This window comes from Cucurbita maxima, unplaced genomic scaffold (genome assembly GCF_002738345.1).
Source record: "Cucurbita maxima cultivar Rimu unplaced genomic scaffold, Cmax_1.0 Cma_Scf00009, whole genome shotgun sequence".
Lineage (NCBI taxonomy): Eukaryota > Viridiplantae > Streptophyta > Magnoliopsida > Cucurbitales > Cucurbitaceae > Cucurbita > Cucurbita maxima.
In genome coordinates, this window is record NW_019272025.1 from 5,900,612 (window position 1) to 5,919,522 (window position 18,911).

General features: G+C 37.1%; 4 protein-coding genes across 8 annotated transcripts; 3 read left to right on the forward strand and 1 right to left on the reverse strand.

The window, feature by feature from the left end:
* Positions 1–604: 604 nt before the first annotated feature.
* Positions 605–4,048, forward strand: LOC111484355. 3 transcript variants are annotated; one of them, XM_023130907.1, is made up of 10 exons: positions 605–743; positions 884–954; positions 1,073–1,120; positions 1,455–1,524; positions 1,688–1,778; positions 1,934–1,995; positions 2,709–2,992; positions 3,091–3,109; positions 3,189–3,320; positions 3,502–4,048. In XM_023130907.1, exons 3-10 carry the CDS (start codon positions 1,073–1,075, stop codon positions 3,687–3,689), a joined length of 894 nt encoding a protein of 297 aa, XP_022986675.1. In that variant the 5' UTR covers positions 605–743; positions 884–954; the 3' UTR covers positions 3,690–4,048. The 3 variants fall into 3 exon arrangements, with proteins under 3 accessions (XP_022986675.1, XP_022986672.1, XP_022986674.1); XM_023130904.1 differs by having other exon boundaries at positions 606–743; positions 2,709–3,010; XM_023130906.1 differs by lacking the exon at positions 605–743 and having other exon boundaries at positions 754–954; positions 2,709–3,010.
* A 1,066-nt stretch (positions 4,049–5,114) lies between these two features.
* On the forward strand, positions 5,115–6,900 carry LOC111484001 (ubiquitin-conjugating enzyme E2 20-like). The gene is made up of 6 exons (XM_023130415.1): positions 5,115–5,418; positions 5,844–5,871; positions 5,984–6,211; positions 6,316–6,379; positions 6,488–6,547; positions 6,647–6,900. The coding sequence occupies exons 1-6, from the start codon at positions 5,303–5,305 to the stop codon at positions 6,694–6,696; spliced, it is 546 nt and encodes a 181-aa protein (XP_022986183.1). The 5' UTR covers positions 5,115–5,302; the 3' UTR covers positions 6,697–6,900.
* A 298-nt stretch (positions 6,901–7,198) lies between these two features.
* Positions 7,199–11,625, reverse strand: LOC111484000 (hexokinase-3-like). Of its 2 annotated transcripts, none has more exons than XM_023130413.1 (9): positions 11,007–11,625; positions 10,154–10,304; positions 9,877–10,056; positions 9,472–9,546; positions 8,538–8,693; positions 8,367–8,465; positions 8,160–8,287; positions 7,855–7,936; positions 7,199–7,739 (listed from the first exon to the last, which is right to left on the reverse strand). In XM_023130413.1, exons 1-9 carry the CDS (start codon positions 11,276–11,278, stop codon positions 7,383–7,385), a joined length of 1,500 nt encoding a protein of 499 aa, XP_022986181.1. In that variant the 5' UTR covers positions 11,279–11,625; the 3' UTR covers positions 7,199–7,382. The 2 variants fall into 2 exon arrangements, with proteins under 2 accessions (XP_022986181.1, XP_022986180.1); XM_023130412.1 differs by having other exon boundaries at positions 8,538–8,696.
* Positions 11,626–13,911: 2,286 nt separating this feature from the next.
* Positions 13,912–18,888, forward strand: LOC111484409. 2 transcript variants are annotated; one of them, XR_002718501.1, is made up of 14 exons: positions 13,913–14,191; positions 14,412–14,509; positions 15,293–15,375; positions 15,455–15,581; positions 15,794–15,857; positions 16,324–16,421; positions 16,522–16,606; positions 17,205–17,328; positions 17,570–17,671; positions 17,750–17,814; positions 17,929–18,010; positions 18,084–18,163; positions 18,261–18,397; positions 18,659–18,888. XR_002718501.1 is itself a non-coding variant. In XM_023130974.1 (13 exons), the coding sequence occupies exons 1-13, from the start codon at positions 13,986–13,988 to the stop codon at positions 18,316–18,318; spliced, it is 1,272 nt and encodes a 423-aa protein (XP_022986742.1). In that variant the 5' UTR covers positions 13,912–13,985; the 3' UTR covers positions 18,319–18,550. The 2 variants fall into 2 exon arrangements, 1 of the variants encoding a protein (XP_022986742.1); XM_023130974.1 differs by lacking the exon at positions 18,659–18,888 and having other exon boundaries at positions 13,912–14,191; positions 18,261–18,550.
* Positions 18,889–18,911: the final 23 nt, after the last annotated feature.

The following is an 18,911-nucleotide window of genomic DNA, read 5'->3' on the forward strand; positions in this document are numbered from 1 at the left end:
GATGTTCAAATACAGCTCTGGTGCCTGCTTCTTCTGATGTTCAAATACAGCTCTAGTGGACGTGGGCCGAATAATCAAATTTTAGTACAAAAGTTCGAATCTTGAATTAATGGTAACTTATATAAAAAATAAAATTAGAGTTATTTGAAGGGACTCCATTCTTAAAATAAATAATAGTAATAAACTACAGAATACCTATAAAAAGCACCATTCTTTTAGTTTTTTTTTTTTTCCTTTAAAAGGTTAGACAAAACAAATTTATTATCATTAGTTTGGGAACAATTTTATTTTATAATTGTCATTTGAATAACTTCATTAAATCCAAAATTTAAAATGCAGACCTGATAGAAGTACGACGTCTAAATTTTACACATGGAAATTTTCAGAAAAACAAAAAAATATATATTTAGATTAATAAATTAATAGTTCACAATTTTTAAATAAAATTAAAATGTATTTTATTCATAAATTTTTTTACAATAGAACGGAAATGTCGGACATCGAAATTTAAATCCCATCGCTTTGATTTACTTTATTTATTTATTTATTCTTTTAGTTTCTCCAGCGAGCTCAGTGAAGGGGACGCGCCAAGGAGTAATAAATATATTATAATTATTTTTTATTTTTTATTTTTTATTTTTGAGGAGATTTTCACATTTCTCCCAACGTTTCTATCTGCGATTTTCAAACTCCACTTCCCGCGTGTTTTCGCCTTGCAATCTCCAAGCTGAACGAAATTCGTGGTAAGTTCGATGCCTACAAGGTTTCTCTATTCATAAATGTTTCCATTTCCGCGAGATTTCGCTGTTTGGAGGTCAAGAAGCTGAAGCTGAAGCTGAAGTGAAAGAAACCTTGTTGAACTTAATTTTCTCCTCGTTTACAGCCTTTGGCATCGCAACAGTTGTTCCTTTCAGGTTCTTCGTTCTCAGTTTCTCTGGGAAGCCAAACGGACTCGTAAGTACTTTTTGTTCGTCAGATTTTTTAAATTTAGGGTTTTCCAGAATTTCATTGTTGCTACCGAGTGGTTTTGCTTATTTGAATTATTATTTTTTTTTTAAAACAATTTTGGTAGATGGAGGCTCTCTATAAGAAGCTCTACGACAAGTACACTAAACTCAAGGTGTGTTGCTGTTTTTTCTCTATTGATTGATTGAGTTTCTGCAGATTGTTAAAGATTTTCCTTGCTTCTTGTTTTGTATAGGATTTGTAATTTTTTAAAAATGTGGAATGGAATAATATTGGTGCATTGGTAAGTCAAGCCATGCATTCAATTGGTTGAAGTTGGATCTTGTCTAGGACTTAATTTCCTAACTTTGAAGAAGCATTTTACATGGAAATCTGCAAAATTATCCTCTTGTTGGTCCTCAAAACTTCCATTACCGCTCTATGGGTCGTTTGTCTGCATGCTGGTTTCAAAATTACCTATCTTATTTACGGTTGCGTATCTCTTACAGACAAAAAAAATGTCAGACTTTGATCAGTTCAGCAAGGATCAAGAAGTAAAATTTTTGAATTATGTGTCTGGTATGGGCAATTATCCTTTCCTTTGCTTATCCGTTTGTCTTTTTTCCTTTACTTAATGTGTGATGCAGAGGTTTAAGAGAAAAGAATTGTGCTTTTGTCTATGCTATTTGAGTTGTTTACCTTCTTGGCTTACACCAGTCGGTATTTTCTTGCTCCTCTCCAGCTGCAGAGGAGTTGATTCAACATTTGAAAAGTGAAAATGATAGATTGCGTCTCCAGGTTAATGAATTGAGAGATGAAGCTGCTTCGACCAGGTATGTCTTCGAAGAATACCAATAACTTCTTCTTCAGTCTTTATCATTATCTTTTTGAGTTCCTTTGGTCTTGAATCTTTTTTAATTGAACCAATCCGGAAACATTTATTACCTACTTGATTTGATGGGCTAATACATTGGTAGTGTGGTTGCAGGTCCAGCATGGATGCAAAATGTGCTGATTATCAGAAGCGATTAATGGAAGAGAATCAAAGGAGTAAGAGATGCACATTTTCTCTAGCTCAGATTCTATAGATTTCTATGTCCAGTTCTTGCGAAGAATATTCATCTTGAACAATTTACAAACTTTGCTTTCCAGCAGGAGAAAGTTCAAAATTGCCATGACTTGAGTTCTTATGATGACCTGGGGTCTTGGGTTTGCATGTAGATAATAACTTCAAAGTTGAAATTAGTACTTTGGTTTTAAACTAATTTAACATTGGAAAATGAAAAATTTTTATTTCCAAGGTACTCAAATCTTAATTGCTTTTTACTAGTGAAGGGGAATACTCAAATTCTTGTTGGGTATCCACTTAGTTCACGGTATATGTTTGGCTGGCTTAATATTTAATATGATGTAACCTGACTTAAAGGAAAGGTTAAATTTCTGAAGTATCCTGCCTAAACTAAAGAATTTTGTGATTTGTTCATGAATTTTCGAGGGTTTAAATGTTACATTATGATTGGAACCCTTGTGAGTATCATTTTCCAATTCATATTCTTTAAATACATTTGCTTATGTCCCACTAGAGCCCAATTTCCTGAATCGCTTTAGGTTTTTGTCCTTTACCTTTCTGCCCATTATCTATTAATAACTATTGGGTTCTGTTCACTGAGATTCATTTTGCATAACATTAACTATATCTATCTGACAAGCATCCACGTGCCGATTGCCTAATAAATTCTTCATATGGGCTCAATCCAATGCAGATAGTACTCTTTCTGAAGAAGTTGAGAAGCTTCGAAAACTCCAGCAGGAGGGAAATTTTGGTGGTTATAACAACGGAATTAGCAAGGAACCGCACACGCCTAGTGGCTCCCAACTTGTGCCCGGGGAGGTTCCGAAAGGCCCATCTGGAGGAAGTACAAGAAAGCGCTCCAGAGATGCTACTCCAGTGACCGATGAACTTGGAGTACTCAATGCAGGTGCTCAAGCTGATCTCACACAAAGGCAATCAACAAGTGAACTGTCCGAGAAAGCTGCATCCAGCAAGGTTGGCAACATGCAGCTGGTATATCTAATTAATGCTTATATTTTTGTGCAAATACTTTTGGTTTTCTTCCCTCTGATATGTTCAATGCAATGCTACAGGGCTGCTGCGGAAGCAAAGGTTGGTATTGACAGATGTAAATATAGCATTATGTTGGCATGATGGTGTTGCTGTATTCTAATCCTCGAATTGTTTATAGATGGCAGCGTAAATGACTGTGTTTCCACCAACTGCCCATACCATTCCCTTATAGAGCACTTGATGGGGATGGAAGTATCATCTGCCTATCGAAGTGAAGGAATATGTATATCAGCACTTCATAAATCAAGTGGTAACTTGAAAATTGGATATGACGCTTTGTTATTCTGCCTTGTGGCTGTTCTACTTTTCTTCTTTCTACATTATATTTTTGCTTCAATTATACTTGAAAAGCTATTTTTTTTTTTACCTCAACCAAATTTGGAGAAATTGGTGACGGTTTACTCTTCTGTTTTTCCTTATGGTTATATCAGGTTACTCATTCAGTCTAACGTGGGCAAGTAAACTAGCTGGAGAAACAGAAATCCTATATCGCGTCTTATCTCTGGGTACTTTCGAGAGGGTAGCACCAGAATGGATGAAGGAAGCCATCATATTCAGTACGAATATGTGCCCAACTTTCTTCGAGAAGCTTACAAGAGTCATCAAGCTGCATTGCTAATAAAAAGCATGGCTAGTGCTTTCTTATCCCAACTAAGCTTTCAAGTTAGTTTCTCCTACTTGCTAAATGAACATGAATAGTGAGCAAACTAACAAAAACTGCATGCCTGACCGATTTGCAAATTTATGTATAAATGCCTCTGCAAATACCCATTTGGTAACTTGATATGATATCTTCAGAAAAAGGATTGTGAACTCTTGAAGTCAGTTCTTTTTTCTGCTTTTCTTTCTTAGAATGAATTGTGAGATTGAATTGGACGGTGAATTTCCAGTGAGTGATCTATATATTTGAGGTTAATAATGCATCAACCAACAAGAATTTGACATCTGGAATAGATAGAACAACAAGGACTTGATCTACAGCTTTCATTATTGTAGAGATATTGTGATGCTGGAAAATCTGTCTGGGTCTACTGTACTACATTTAGTGGGCTTAACATTTGAACTTTTTTGAGTCTATCCATAAATGAAGAAAGTGAAGAACCTTGAAGCGAGAGTCTGGCAATAATAGCATCCAAGATTGACATCTTTGGTAAGGCCCTCTGTCACCAAAAGGGGGGGAAGCTAAAGCATCTTGATCATTGACTACGAAAAACAGAATGATTATCAAAGTTTTTGCTTATCCTTTCTATGTGTTTTTTTCCCTGTAGTACGAAGCACTTATTTTCATGAATTCACCTTTTAGTACTTTTTTTTTTGTTGTTGCTAAATGCACTGCATCTTTGAATTATAACCCAACTTACTCCTTTTTAAACAAGCAGGGATAATAGAGGAAGGCAGGTGTATGAAAAATCTCATTTGTTCTGATAATATATTGTTCTCTGATTTACATTATATCATTGTGTGAAAGTCGTATATTAACAATTTTAAAACAAAATTTTAATGAAAAGTCTGAATTAAAATATTTTTGAAACTTCAAGATTTAAATTGATGCAATATTGTTGGTTTGAGAGTTTAATTGGTGTAACTCTTAAAATTTAGGAGTATAAATTTATATTTGTCTATGATATCACGAGCTTGTCTAGATATAAAAGAAAATGAAGTAAATATTAGCCATCAATATGAAATATAATATTCGAAATCATGGCACATAAAAACATTATTAACAAATACATCCGAAAATCCTTTAAAAAAAATCATTTATGGAAATTTAAAATAAAGGAAGGTACTCATGAAAAGGGTCAATTATTATTTTAAAAATAATAATAATAAGTAAGGTCAATTATTATTAGGTGGTTGGATGAAGAGTTTCATTTGGTAATAATAATAATTATTATTTTAAAGAAAATGTTTCGCTGTTGTTGAATAAAGTGATGGCGTTAAAGCAGCGACCAAAAGTAGCCGTTGTAAATTCAAAACCAACCTAATTGGAATCTTCGCCCTCGCCCATAACGTTCACTAAATTTTTTGAATATTTATCCTTCAAATGCAATCCCTAATTCTTCATCTATTTCCTTGGTTTTAAGCTCCCTAATTTCCTCTCTCCCCTTCTGCTCCGCCTCTCTCTCTCTCTCTCTCTCTCTCTGCCAACGTCTCATTGATACTTCTTTGGGGGAGAATTTCCTTGGATCCTTCTTGAATTCTTCATATCATTTGTTATTTGGATCAGAGAGAATGGCGGCCATCAACCGACACACTGACAACACGACGCCGGCTAACGCTGTTGTTTCTCCAGCGAAGAAATCCTTGCCGCCGGCCAAAACCGCGGATTCTCAGTCCGTTCTCAAAAGGTACAAACATTTTTGTATCTTTTGGATTCCGTTACTATATCACTGCGGATCGACCGCTTCATCTGCTCTTTGCTTTATGTGATTTTGGGCCATCGTTAAACTTTAAGCTGGATGAGGTAGTGATAGGGTCCTGGATTATGTAATCTTCTACCACTTGGTCTTTTTGTTCAAACTGATTTTGAGATACATTGTTCTGTGGTCTTTCTCAACGATATTGTTAGGGTTTGCGGGGGTAATATGAGAGTCTTCCCAGGTAGTCAGGTCCTCTTCCCTTAATTTAGCACCATGGTCATATGGGATCTATATTGTAAGATATGTCTCACACTTGTGTTGAAATTAGTGAATAACCAGTCTTACTGGGAACTCCGTTTGTGTTCAACCAACTGACAATCTTCCTCTGATTTTTGGTGCTTTTACTTACACAGGTTGCAGTCTGAGTTAATGGCTTTAATGGTAAGACTTGCTACCATCTGATATTCTGGAATGTAAATTCTGAAATATTTGGAAATGTGATTCCACAGTTGCCAATAGGCTATTCTTAAAACTCATGTATCTGAAATTGCAGATGAGCGGAGACTCTGGGATCTCAGCCTTTCCTGAGGAAGATAACATATTCTGCTGGAAAGGAACAATAACCGGAAGCAAAGACACGGTGTTTGAAGGAACAGAGTACAGGCTATCCTTTTCCTTCCCTAATGATTACCCTTTTAAGCCTCCAAAGGTGAAGTTCGAGACTGGCTGCTTTCACCCAAATGTGGACATCTATGGCAACATTTGCTTGGACATACTTCAGGTAACTCAGTTATGATAAAATCTTGGATATTGAAAGTGTAACTTCTATGATTTATCTATCATAATGAAAAGAATCTGAAGTGAGAAATGTTTCATCTTTGGAAGGATAAATGGTCATCAGCATATGATGTGAGAACCATACTTCTATCCATCCAGAGTCTGCTTGGAGGTAACAACCTGAATCCTTTTAATTTGGAATGGTTTTACTTCAACCTGAATCCTTTTAATTTGGAATGGAATCTAGAATTTGCAATGAGCCTTTGCCGTTTATTTGCAGAACCAAACATAAGTTCACCCCTGAACACCCAGGCAGCCCAATTGTGGAGCAATCAAGAAGGTGGGTTTCTATTGCTGTTGTAACACACAATTTTTCTTAACTCTACAAGTTGCCTTGTGATGGAAGTTTTTCTCACTCATGTTTATGTGATCGCTGTAGAATATCGGAAAATGGTGGAGAAATTGTACAAGCCTCCAACTGCAGCTTAGGAACAAAACTAGGATTTGTGTGTCTCACTCTTTTTGCGCTAGAGAGAAGGAGATTCCCAAATTATTTCTCTCTTTCCTTCAGTATGATCTTCGTCTACTTTATTACTACCAGGATGTTAGAGATATATGCTGCCTCCTGTTATATGTCGAAATTTCAAGTCATGAGCTATATATATATATATATATATTTGTTTGTTCTCATTTCGAAGTGCGTCTACCCACACCCTTCCATTCTCTTTTTAAAAAAGCTGCCTTGAAACGGAAATGATGGTGTCAAACCTCTCAAAATAGATAATAAATCCTAACCCTGGAGCCATTGTTTCTATCGCAATTTTTCTATCATTAGTGGAAGTCAAATTCGGCATAAAATTAGCTCTAATTAATGCAGAAAATTTTGCTACTAAACACAAAATACCATGGAAATATTCTCTCATCAACCAACTGCTCTGCCTACGAAAGCAGCAAAAATATGGTTCAAGTTTCGCACATCATAATACCGAAAGCTTACAAATAAATGCACATAAAAAGATATTGAAAATTCCAATATCAAATAATACAAAGCCTTTTTTTTTTTTTTTTTTTATACAGAGAGACATCACATTCTGAGGAAATGAATTTCTAACTTTACAGGATCTTTATATGTTATATATATATATCAATTCTATATATATAGCAAATTTGTGCTATCATTTGGATGAATGTGATGCAGCAAGAAGAGCCGCTCCTATGCCAGATCCATCTTCAGTTACCTTAAGAATTACATGTTTGGCAATATCTTCTCCCAGTATCTCAATCAAAGCTTCATGCAAGTACTCTCTGAACATTGTGTAATTCGTATATAATCCACCCTCAACCGCCACCACTGTTCTTTTGATATTCACATCAGTTCTACTTCTTACTCCTGTAACTCCTCCCGTCCCATCCCGCCCCATCTTCTTTAGGATACCTAGAATTCCGGCTGCCACCAACCGAGCAGCTCGACGCGTCACCACATCGCATATTCTTACTACAAGTTTTCGAGCTTTTAGGGAGACTTCAGGGATCTGGAAGATCAGATGCAAAGGGGAAAAGTGTTAATTGTCTGGATTTTATATCAAGGTGGAAACAAAACGAGGAATTTAAATGGATAGGGATGGCCAAATTTTATAAACTCTCTACCCCGAAGATGTCCTTCAAGATCCTTGCTACATCTCTGAAGTCCAGAGACTCATCTTCATGCATCTCAGCCATAATAGGGGTTCTGAACAAATAAATGTAGTCAGTAGCTAGCATAGCTTAAATTGGTTTCAAATCAAATCAAAAACAAAAATTAAGGGAAATGTAATAGAAGTCCTCGCAACATAGCTGTGCATTATACGATATGAATTCACAGCAATTGAAACACGCTGCCCATCTGTTATTTTCCTAAAAGAAGGGCCAAAGTCGTAAACTAATTAAACAATCACGAAAGAAAAAGAACATACGTTAACACAAATGGCATAGATAACCTGGATGAACCTAGCCCAAAAATATCAGATTCTTGTGACATTCGAAGAATCACTCTTCTCACAATGTCACCCAAATACATTCCCGATATCATCTTCTCAAAACCCTGCACAAGACTTGGACCAAGGTACAAATTAGTTGTCGTGAGATTAGATATGCTAGAAAAAGGGAAAACTAAGTAGTACCTGATCATTTGGATTGGGGCTGTCAAAATCCAAATCAATATCATAGGAAGTTCTAGGTAAATGAGACGACCAAAAATTTCCCCACTCCATGTTCACAACCTGATCAAGAAAATATTAACTTCAGACAATGATATAAATTTTAGAAGAAAACTAAAGATGACAGCTTCCTACCATGAATCCGGAGGTTGTAAGAAGTCCTTGACACTTGATAATAGCATCTGTTCGCTCCAAATAACACGCATTGGTACCAGTTCCAATTATCACTGCAGCAACAGTGTCTGCATCGTGATAATGTCCAAGAGCTAACGTTCCCACAGTGTCATTTATCTGCTACAAAATAAAATTGACTCATAGTTAACACCAAACCAACTAACAATCCAATAATGAAAAGAAGTCCCATATTAACATGGTTTACAACCTAACGTGCCTTTTGTGCGCACTGCACGTCTGTGAGAAAACAAGGTCATATATTGACTCTGAAATATAAACTACTATAGCATTTCCCAGTCTCCTATCAACAATTGTGAAGAATTCCTCTTAATTTTTTAGGTTAAAATACCATCTTGGTCCCTGTTGATTGAGTTCCATTCAATTTCAGTCCCTATACTAACGGCAAGGATTAATTTAAAAAATTGTTGGAAGTACAAGGACCAACATATGACATTCGAAAGCACATAGACCAAAATAGTATTTTAACCTAATTTTTCTATTCATAGCATTATAGTATTATCTGTGTTCCTATGATATACTGCATGTGATAAAGAAAAAAGATAGTAAATATTGCAGTACAACTGAGAAACTAGAAACTTAAGCTATGAGGTTCAAGCCATAGAGATCTTAGGCTTGAACGTCTTATTGGTGCTGTCATGCTTCTTTAGTCAATCCTACACAAATAACACACATTACGCACATAACACAATGTCGCAGTAAGACATACAAAATGTGTAAAATGTTTTCTAGACAAATTATCAACATGCAATTAAAGTTTCTGCTGTACACTTCAGGAAAACCAAACAGAACTTAAAAATGAAGATAGTTGCAGTTCACAAACCAACTTCCATTACTACAATTTCTTCGACTCTGATAACAATAAATGAAATCTTACAAGTGCTGTGACTCTTATGTTGAGACCCTTTCTCTTCATTGCTTGTTCCAAGCACTCTGCGACTTCTTTCCCAACCTGAAAAATATAGCAGGATTAGCAACTTGCAAAGCTAAACAGATTTCCTAGTTAATAAAAAATTGTGCCTCTCAATATTTTCTGAAAATGTAGATATGATTGAGAATTCAATACAAAGCCATTACTCAGAACAAACATCAGACTCAATTGAATGCTGTAAAGATCCTAGAAAAATGCAATGCATGCTTGGACATTGATAACACAAATAATAGCACTAATACTCCACCCGGCCTAGTTTGTCAATAGCATGGGGCAATTTTTACAAGAAAGAACTTTCACTCCTCACAGGCTTTCCAAAGCCTAGAACTACGTAGACATCGTCCAACTAACCATGTCTCCAATGGAAAATCCTTTCGTCCACTTAATTAACATGCCAGATGAAATGGAATTTTGTTTTGTGGGAAAAGAGAATGTAAAACCAAGGTCCCTTCTCCCACCTAGAAGAGCCTCAGAATCATTTCCTTTATCAATAAATTCCTTCAACGACGAAGCAATAAAATCAAAGAGATCCTGCAATAAAGCAAAATTTGATGTTAATGATATTATACGTAACAGAAGCTTAAACAAACCAAACAGTAGTAAAATATCAAGGGAAAAGGATAGTTACATTGCCTGTGCTGGTCAACAAATGTTGGGGAATAGGAAGCCGCTGCACATCATGTTCAAGGATTGACGATCTGTTACCTTCTAATTGAATACTCGAGACACTGAAATTTGTACTCCCTAGATCAAGGGCATAGAGGGTCCCCATCTCATTCCTAATGGGAAGAGTATCATCAAAATAAGCATTATGTAATCATCCAAAGCACTCATTTCATGAGACCAAGATTAATATCGTTATACTAAATCCAAAAAGGGAAACTGTAGCTAAATGATAATGCTATGACCGAGCTGCAGACTGGAAATGCAAAATCGATTTAGAGAGTAGATGAGTAAACGATTTAACAAGCAGATGTTTAAATGATACCTAAGAAGACGAAAATCGTGCACTCGTCACAAAACCAAACGGACAGAAGCAAAATATGATCCACAGGAGGCAACAGAAGACAAGAAAACCAAGTGAAGTTCAACAAAAACCAAATCCTTCGAGCTATTCTGAAGTTCAAATCCTAATTTTGTCAACAAATAATTTTAAAGTTATAATAACTGAAATTAGCGCCCGAAAGAGCAAGGAGAATATGCTGAATATTTGACGAAGAAATTAAGAAACAAAAAGAAAACTAGAAAGGGCATCAGCCAAGCCACAAGGACATCGCTCGTACGTATCAGTGAGGAAATGAAATTCGTGAAGTTACAATATCTGTCGCATAGAATCGAGTAACAAATCATCCGACAAGCCAAAAACTAGGAAGGACCTAACTACTCCTGGACACCGATATTCTCACTATAACAGCAGACTGGTCTCACCGATCAATACAAGCAATCCAAAACACCATAAAACCCACGAAATAGACGATTACCCGTCAGGGAGATGATCAACGAAGGTGAGAAGCATTTTGAGCTTGGAACCTCCTTCCGAAGCCAAACCAGCGTGCATCTCCACAGCCATGGCGTCGACAACCTGCTTCAGCCTCCCCACGGAAGTCTCACAAGCCTCCTCCAGCTCTTTCAAAACCCTTACCACTCTGCTCCATTTCCCTCTGTTCTGCACTCTACGACTAACCACCCCCGCCGCCACTATGCACGCCACCACTGCAACACTCACGGCCACTCCCACCACTACTCTCCCCATTTCCCTCCTCCTCGATCACTCACTCCGTCACAGAACTTCACCGCAACCTCTTCTCCTACTACTTATTCCAACGAAGCAACACCGTCGGAACATGCACTCCGTATCCGATTCACTCCCCCTCCCATAAACTCCTCGCCATAATAACCTCGTTAAAAGCTCGTGCCGACACTCCGCCGACACCGGCGTCGCCAGAGGCCTCTCCAGCACCTCGGAGGCTGAGTTCGCCGACGGCCAGCAACGAGAAAAACGAGAAGGTGGTTAAGCAACACTCCGACAACCGAACCAGACCGGACGCAAGGGGTTGGGTTAGCGGGGGCCTCGGCACTCGGCAGATAGCTAGGAGAAAAAGTACGGGAAAGCGAATGGTCAAATACTTATAGAACGATAGCGAAATGACCAAATTGACCTTGAAATTCTCTGGAAATAAATACCAATTGCATTGCATCAAAATTCCGCGCCGATTTTTCACAGTGCCCTTCCTTTTTCCTTTTGTTTTAGGAAAAAAGAAAATGCCGACTTTTTCATCTTTCCCGTGTTATCCTTGTCCCGTCTATCCTGAGATTTCCACCAAAATGCCCTGCGTTTTGAATCTAATTACCAGTTTGCCACTCCCTTCTTCTAGAGGCTTTCATTATTTCAATTTCACAGATAAATTAAAAGAAAATAAAAGGTGAAGGAACTAAATAAATATAAAATACATATTGAATTCGATGAACAAATTTTAAATTTTAATTTTATTATAGAAATAAATAAAAAAATATGGATCCAAGAGGATAGGCATGGGAACACATTGATGGCACTGATTCTCTCTCTACCCATATTATAATAATGGAAATATAATTGAGGATTTTAGGCGAGGCGTTAGGGCAATAAAGAAAAGTCAAAGGCCCAAATTTGACGTAAGAAAGAAAAAGTGCATAATGTTGGGAGGGAAATGAAAATAGTGAAAGTACAGGGGAGGAAAATGGAAATAAGGGGAAGAGCGGCGACGGTAGCTGCGTATTTGAAGCATACGACGCCGTACTGCCAGCTATATCACGCTGATGACCAGCTGTGCGTGGCAGAAAAAGCAACAAATTCTGTACTGCACACCGAGATTTCCATTTTATTTTTCAATTACCATTTCGTTTCTGTCTGACAAAATAATATATAAATAAACTAATACTCCACGTTGCTGTAATTTACGTGCCCGGTACTGCTGTCTTGCACTCCCGCCCATTTAACCGTCCATGTTTTAAAAAATTATATTAAAGTGTCCTTCCACCAATTATATTTCTATTTCGCTTCAAAATGGTAGTTATTCCTCCCCAGTGATATCAATCAGAGTCAGGCCTCTAACTTATCATGTTGGTTGAATAGTGCAAGATAGACATGGATAGATGACTGCTTATGGAGAGGCCCCCTCAAAGTTAGAGATTCATGATAGTTGAGTTGCTTTTAAGTCAAGTTGATTAACATATAAGTGTTAAAACAAAATAGTAATTTGGAAGGTGGGTTTTATTTAAAACTCAAATTATACCGTTCATATGGCTCGTACCTAAATTATAGCATGAGATCACATATAAAATGTCTGTATTTGCTATTTGTAAGCTTAATTCAACAACAAATACTAATAACTGAACCTCGAACCTCTTGATCAAACATACCGTAATCAATTGAACTATGTTCGATTAAATACGCTCAAAAGAAAAGTGGTTTATTATTGAAAGGAGGGAATGGTAGAGATGAGAGTGACACGGGGGATTGTGGGAGGTTGGCTTTGTTTAGTTTTAGCTTTATGTTCAACTTGACTTAAAAAGGTATCCCTCACCGATCAAAGTGCCAAAACCTATTCTCTAAAGAGAGAGAGAGGTGTGGCTGCTTTTATTTTCTTTGGTGTCTTTTTCATGAACCTTTACATGGTTGGTGACTAATCTCTATCCCCACAAACATTTTTTTTTTTAAATTTAGCTTGGTAACTATTTTATTTTGAAAATTTTGATTATAGAATTTACGGTAAAATATCGTTATATTCTGTTAGTTTGGTTAATAATGTAATGGTTGTGTTATAAATGACCAAGATTGATATAAATGAATGGTAAGAAAAAGATATAATATTTTTTTTGTTTTTTTTGTTATTAATATAAATGTACTAATATTGAAGAGACCAGCAACCATTGTATTGTTGTTAATAGAATAATCCCAATTGTTTACTTTAGGGAAATAAAAGGAATGTGTCATTTGTTTAAGGGAAGACTTATAATATAATTAAGCCATTCTTTTGGACTATCTACGGGACCCACTCACAGAAATATGGGTGAATCTCATTGAGGTTTATTATTGGAAGTGAGTCCGAAGTTGACTAATATAGTGGAAGATCATGTATTTATAAGTGAAGAATATTAATTTTAATGCAATAAGGTATTTTCTAGAAGTTCAAATTTATACTCAAATTAGACAATATCGTTCCACGCGTGACTTCAACTCAAGGTCTCAAGGTAGGAGAAGGTAGGAGGGACTGATAGCCAAATTGATTATGTTTAAACCATTTCATTAATCTTTTGTTATTTTATTTTTCTTGGAACATTTTCATAAGCCTATGCCCATTTTGTCCACTTGTTCGTAAGAAGGTGGGGATGCCACGTCAGCAGCAACGATAAACGGATAATGGGACTAGAGAGGACTCGGACTGCAGAGAACTCGCCTGTGCGGAGAAGAGCGGCAAACAATGGCGGGAGCTTTCTTCCGTTTGAAAAGCTTCTCTCCAATGGCCATGGCCACCGCCGACACTGAACTTCCACTTCAACTGCCTCAGAATGTTCGCAATTCTAGGGTTTTGGTACTCGGAGGCACCGGCCGGGTTGGAGCCTCCACTGCCACTGCTCTCTCCAAGTTCTGTCCCGACCTTCAGATTGCCATCGGTGGTCGAAACAGGTAAGCCTTCTGTGTTAATTTGAATAATGCTAGTTTTACTTCCTCATAGACATGTTTGAATTTGAATTTCTTCGTTTCTCTGTTAATTTCGGCATTTCGGTGTTTATTGTCAAGAACTTTGTTTTTACAAACCTAAAATGTTGATTACTGATTGGTAGTCGATGACGCTGAGCGATTTCGAATTTGAAATTCAGAATAATATAAGTGCTTGCTGTGACAGGGAAAAGGGTGAAGCTATGGTTGCGACACTCGGGAGAAACTCTCGGTTTGTGGAAGTCGACGTTGAGAATGCTAAAATGTTGGAGGCTGCTTTGAGAGGTATACTGATTCTTCTGATAATTTATGATTTTAACTGTAAAAGCTCACCATTAGTAAATATTGTCCGTTTTGGCCCGTTACGTATCGCTGTCAGCCTCACGATTTCAAAACCGTCTATTAGGGAAAAGTTTTCACACCATTATAAAGAATATTGCGTTCTCTTCTCCAACCGATGTGGGATCTCATAATCCACTGTCCTTGGAAACCTAGCATCCTTGCTGGTAGACAACCTAGTGTCTGGCTCTATATTGTCCTCTTTGGGCGTAGGCTTGAGTTGTTACAAATGGTATTAAAGCTAGACACCGAACAGTAATGCTGAGCCCAAGGAGAGTGAATTGCGAGATCTCACATCAGTTAGAGAGGGGAACGAAACATTCCTTCTAGGGGTGTGGAAACCTCTCCCTAGGAGACGTGCTTTAAAAACCTTGAGGGGAAGCCCTCGAAGAAAATGCCCAAAGAAGACAATATCCGCTAGTGGTGGACTAAGTTGTTACATTAATGTTAGTCTTTGGCTCTATTTCTTTTCCAATTTCGTCCATTTCGCATGTGAAATATGAACCTCCCAATGTTAGTAACCGATTTTATTGCGGTCTAAGAACATTAAAATGACTTTATTGTGTATACATATTTTCCCTTTTTGTATAGTTGCAGATATCTTGATTTATCATGTCTGTCTGGATCAAAACACATGAAAACCTTGCACCCTAAACCAATTGCGTTTAAATGTCTTTAACATTTTGGCCACCAAGGGCGCTTAACTGAAATCTGTAGCTGTCACTACAGATGTTGATCTTGTAGTTCATACGGCTGGCCCTTTCCAACAGACGGAGAAGTGCACTGTACTTGAAGCTTCCATAAATACCAAGGAAAGGGCTGCATTTGCATTAAAAATCTCACTTTTATGCTCATATATTGATGAAATTCTTTGTCTACCTGCTTCTGCAGACAGCCTACATTGATGTCTGTGATGATTCAAAGTATTCACAGAATGCAAAATCTTTCAAGAATAAAGCTATAGATGCAAATATTCCAGCTATCACAACTGCTGGCATTTATCCTGGCGTGAGCAACGGTACATAATATCCATGTTCTTATTGTGCACTCCAATTTGGATAGTTCTTATTATGTGATTATGCAAAGTTCCCTAAATGTAATGCACCGTTTCAACCAATCCATTGGACCTGAACTAATGGCAAGTGTTTATAGGTTGAAGTTTAGTTTTCAATGGATATATTCAAGTCAATATTTTCGTCTGACTGAGTATTTCCTATTGCACCATGCCAGTAATGGCAGCAGAGCTTGTACGTGTTGCGAGAGATGAAAGCAAGTGTGAGCCCGAGAGGCTAAGGTGAAGTCCCTGATAATCTTGCGACTGGTCAAGAGGCCTCATGACTGATAAAGCATACTTTTCCCCATCACTTATAATTCAATATTGCATTTGTACCTAAGGTGGTAAACAAATCCCATTGACAACAGCGGAACAAACATTTATAATCTTTTGTTCATTTAGTATCATTTCTTAGATCTATGGATTCCTTTTGAGAAGTTTCCATAGTGTGAAGATTTTGTATGAATATGGAAGAAAACCAGATCAAAAGATTTCAATTTTTGCATGATTTGGGACGACTGAAAAATGTTTTGGCGATGTTCTAATTGGGGCTTCCGCTTAGAATCTTAGTATCATCTTTCTTTGCAAGTTCATTTCAGCACAACCTTCAGTTAAGCTAGAAAACTTTGAAGTCGTTCATATAATACAGTCTAAAAATTGATGGGGTGCAATTTCTTCAGCAACTAAATGTAAATTCTTGTCTCAGATTCTACTACTACACTGCAGGCACTGGTGGTGCTGGCCCAACTATATTAGCTACCAGTTTCTTACTGCTGGGAGAGGAGGTGGTCGCCTATAATAAAGGTCAATGTTGACTGAAACTTGTGTGTTTGTCTATACAATATGTCGATTCTGTACCGTATTCTGGGTGGCAACTGATGCACCACACATACCATTGAAGCAGGGGAAAAGCTCAAACTAAAACCTTATAGTGGAATGCTCAACATTGACTTCGGAAAAGGAATTGGGAAGAAGGATGTATTTCTGCTGTAAGTTCATTCTATGTAGCAAAGCATTGATCGTGCAATATTTACACGTATATAGTGATTTACTTTAAGCCAATCATAGTGTTAGGAATCACGACTCTCCACAATAGTATGATATTAGCATAAGCTTTTTGGCTTTGCTTTGGGCTTTCGCGAAAGGCCTCGTACCAATAGAGATGTATTCCTTCCTTTTATAAACTCATGATCATTTTCTAAATTAGCCAACGTGGAACTCACTCCCAACAATCCTCAACATCTTGGATAGGCCTATATGGTTTTTTATAGTTCAAACTGTCTTAGGAATCCATTATCTAAATCTTGGAGGCGGATATTATTCACATTTCACATATATGTTCGGTGATGTATCCTGGCTAAGTCCATATCTACAGAACTCTTCTAAACTAAGCCGATCGTTTCAAGTTGTGGTTAACTGAATATTATTCATGGCCTTCCATTTCTTTTATCAACTTAAGGATTGAAGTTTTTGCTTGCTCTTTTGGTGATATACTTCATGCAGTAGACGTCACTTTGTGGGAACAATTTAACTTCTTTGCTTTGAAACATTTGAGCTGCATCCCGAGTAAAAACGTATTTATTTCAGGAATTTGCCAGAGGTAAGAACTGCACATGAGATCCTGGGAGTGCCGTCAGTTAGTGCTCGTTTTGGAACTGCGCCATTTTTTTGGAATTGGGGAATGTTGGCATTGACAAATCTTCTTCCCATGGTACGAGTTGAATTATCTATTTTTATCGCAAGCTATATGTCAGAAGTTAACTCCAAGGAAGCTTTTCCAGCGATCGTACAATGGCTGCCTTACATTTCGATGCCATTGTGCGAGAATATGGAAAGTTTTCTATATAAAATTATCAAGAGCCAAAAAGATATACAACTTACGTCTCCAATGAAACATCACGTACAATGAACACGGGTTCCTAAATCAATTGAAGATTGACTAAATGATGCAGGAATATTTTAGAGATAGAAGCAAAGTTCAAAGTTTGGTTCAACTGTTTGATCCTTTTGTTCGAGCATTTGATGGTCTTTCTGGAGAGCGTGTATCCATGAGGGTGAGACACCAAATTTCTTATGAAGTCTGAACTTACTTGGGTAGAAAAAGTTTCCCAACACTTACTCTTTTTATGTAGGTTGATTTGGAGTGTTCGAAAGGGCAAAACACAGTGGGCATTTTCAGTCATCGGAGGCTTTCCCAGTAAGGGTTTCACCCCCCTCTCTTCTCATTCTCCTCCTTAAGAGATGTTCTCATTCAACTTCCAGTTGTCTATATGCAATCTTCACATTTTGTGTTATATTGGAACTTTTTCAGATCAGTGGGATATTCAACAGCTGCATTCGCTATTGCTGTTCTGGAGGGAAGCACACAACCTGGAGTTTGGTTTCCTGAAGAGGTATATACAGTGTCTGAAATATTTACACTGAAAGTTTGTCGTTGGCTATAAGTTTAATCACATCCCCATATAGCCTGAAGGAATAGCAGTTGAGGCAAGGGAAGTTCTTCTAAGACGTGCTGCCCAAGGGACAATCAATTTTGTGATGAACAAGTAAGATGAATCTAGCTGATTCATATCAGTACACTTGTATCTCCTGATTAGTACTCCAGCTTGCTATTATCATAATCACCTTTTTAAATCTTAACAGGCCTCCATGGATGGTTGAAACAGAGCCCAAAGAACTTGGTTTAGGAATATATGTCTGATGTTCCTCCATTATACTGAATTTTCGTTTGTCAACTTCCTGGGTTTGCACCCAATTGATGGTGTCATCTCTACGTAAAAGTGAGTTTGGGATAGCATTTTCTATGGTGAATAGTTATTTAGACTGTTAAAAGCACTTCCCTAAAATTTCAAGGGTTTGGACTAAATAATCAAAAGTATTTAAAAAATTTTAAAAGCCCTAAAAAAAATACTTCAAGTGCTTCAAGCATATAACTAGTTGTTCAATGAAAAGTGCTTTTTCTGAGGAGTAATTTCAAACTAAAAATGTAATGGGTTGACTTGGCTTGATCAACCGTTTGGTAATTTGATTCTGATTTACAGGTATTGGAAGAAGTTGATTTATGGAGTATGCTCCTTTTCTGGGTCTAATTTGATGAGATCAAGCTGCTTTGTGGATAGCAGATGACGAGAAGGAAATTCATGTAATTTATATATAGTACGATTTCTCTGTTTTTTTTTTTTTCCATAGAATGAATCTCCCATTCTCTTCTTTGTTTCTTAAAAAGTATGGACATTTGTTTCTAGAAAACAATGACCAAACTTATGTTGACAAGTAAAACTTCATTTTTATTTG

Excerpts from the sequence above, each read along its gene's own strand:
- LOC111484409 (XM_023130974.1), top strand. The coding sequence starts at position 13,986 with ATGGCGGGAGCTTTCTTCCGTTTGAAAAGCTTCTCTCCAATGGCCATG. Across the intron at positions 14,192-14,411 it reads GCCATCGGTGGTCGAAACAG|GGAAAAGGGTGAAGCTATGG; the intron begins GTAAGCCTTCTG and ends TTGCTGTGACAG. Across the intron at positions 18,164-18,260 it reads ATCAATTTTGTGATGAACAA|GCCTCCATGGATGGTTGAAA; the intron begins GTAAGATGAATC and ends AAATCTTAACAG.
- LOC111484355 (XM_023130904.1), top strand. The coding sequence starts at position 1,073 with ATGGAGGCTCTCTATAAGAAGCTCTACGACAAGTACACTAAACTCAAG. Across the intron at positions 1,121-1,454 it reads ACAAGTACACTAAACTCAAG|ACAAAAAAAATGTCAGACTT; the intron begins GTGTGTTGCTGT and ends TATCTCTTACAG. Across the intron at positions 1,996-2,708 it reads AATGGAAGAGAATCAAAGGA|ATAGTACTCTTTCTGAAGAA; the intron begins GTAAGAGATGCA and ends AATCCAATGCAG.
- LOC111484000 (XM_023130412.1), bottom strand. The coding sequence starts at position 11,278 with ATGGGGAGAGTAGTGGTGGGAGTGGCCGTGAGTGTTGCAGTGGTGGCG. Across the intron at positions 10,305-11,006 it reads GTTGATCATCTCCCTGACGG|GAATGAGATGGGGACCCTCT; the intron begins GTAATCGTCTAT and ends TCTTCCCATTAG. Across the intron at positions 9,547-9,876 it reads GATTTTCCATTGGAGACATG|GTTGGGAAAGAAGTCGCAGA; the intron begins GTTAGTTGGACG and ends TATATTTTTCAG.
- LOC111484001 (XM_023130415.1), top strand. The coding sequence starts at position 5,303 with ATGGCGGCCATCAACCGACACACTGACAACACGACGCCGGCTAACGCT. Across the intron at positions 6,380-6,487 it reads CATCCAGAGTCTGCTTGGAG|AACCAAACATAAGTTCACCC; the intron begins GTAACAACCTGA and ends GTTTATTTGCAG. Across the intron at positions 6,548-6,646 it reads ATTGTGGAGCAATCAAGAAG|AATATCGGAAAATGGTGGAG; the intron begins GTGGGTTTCTAT and ends TGATCGCTGTAG.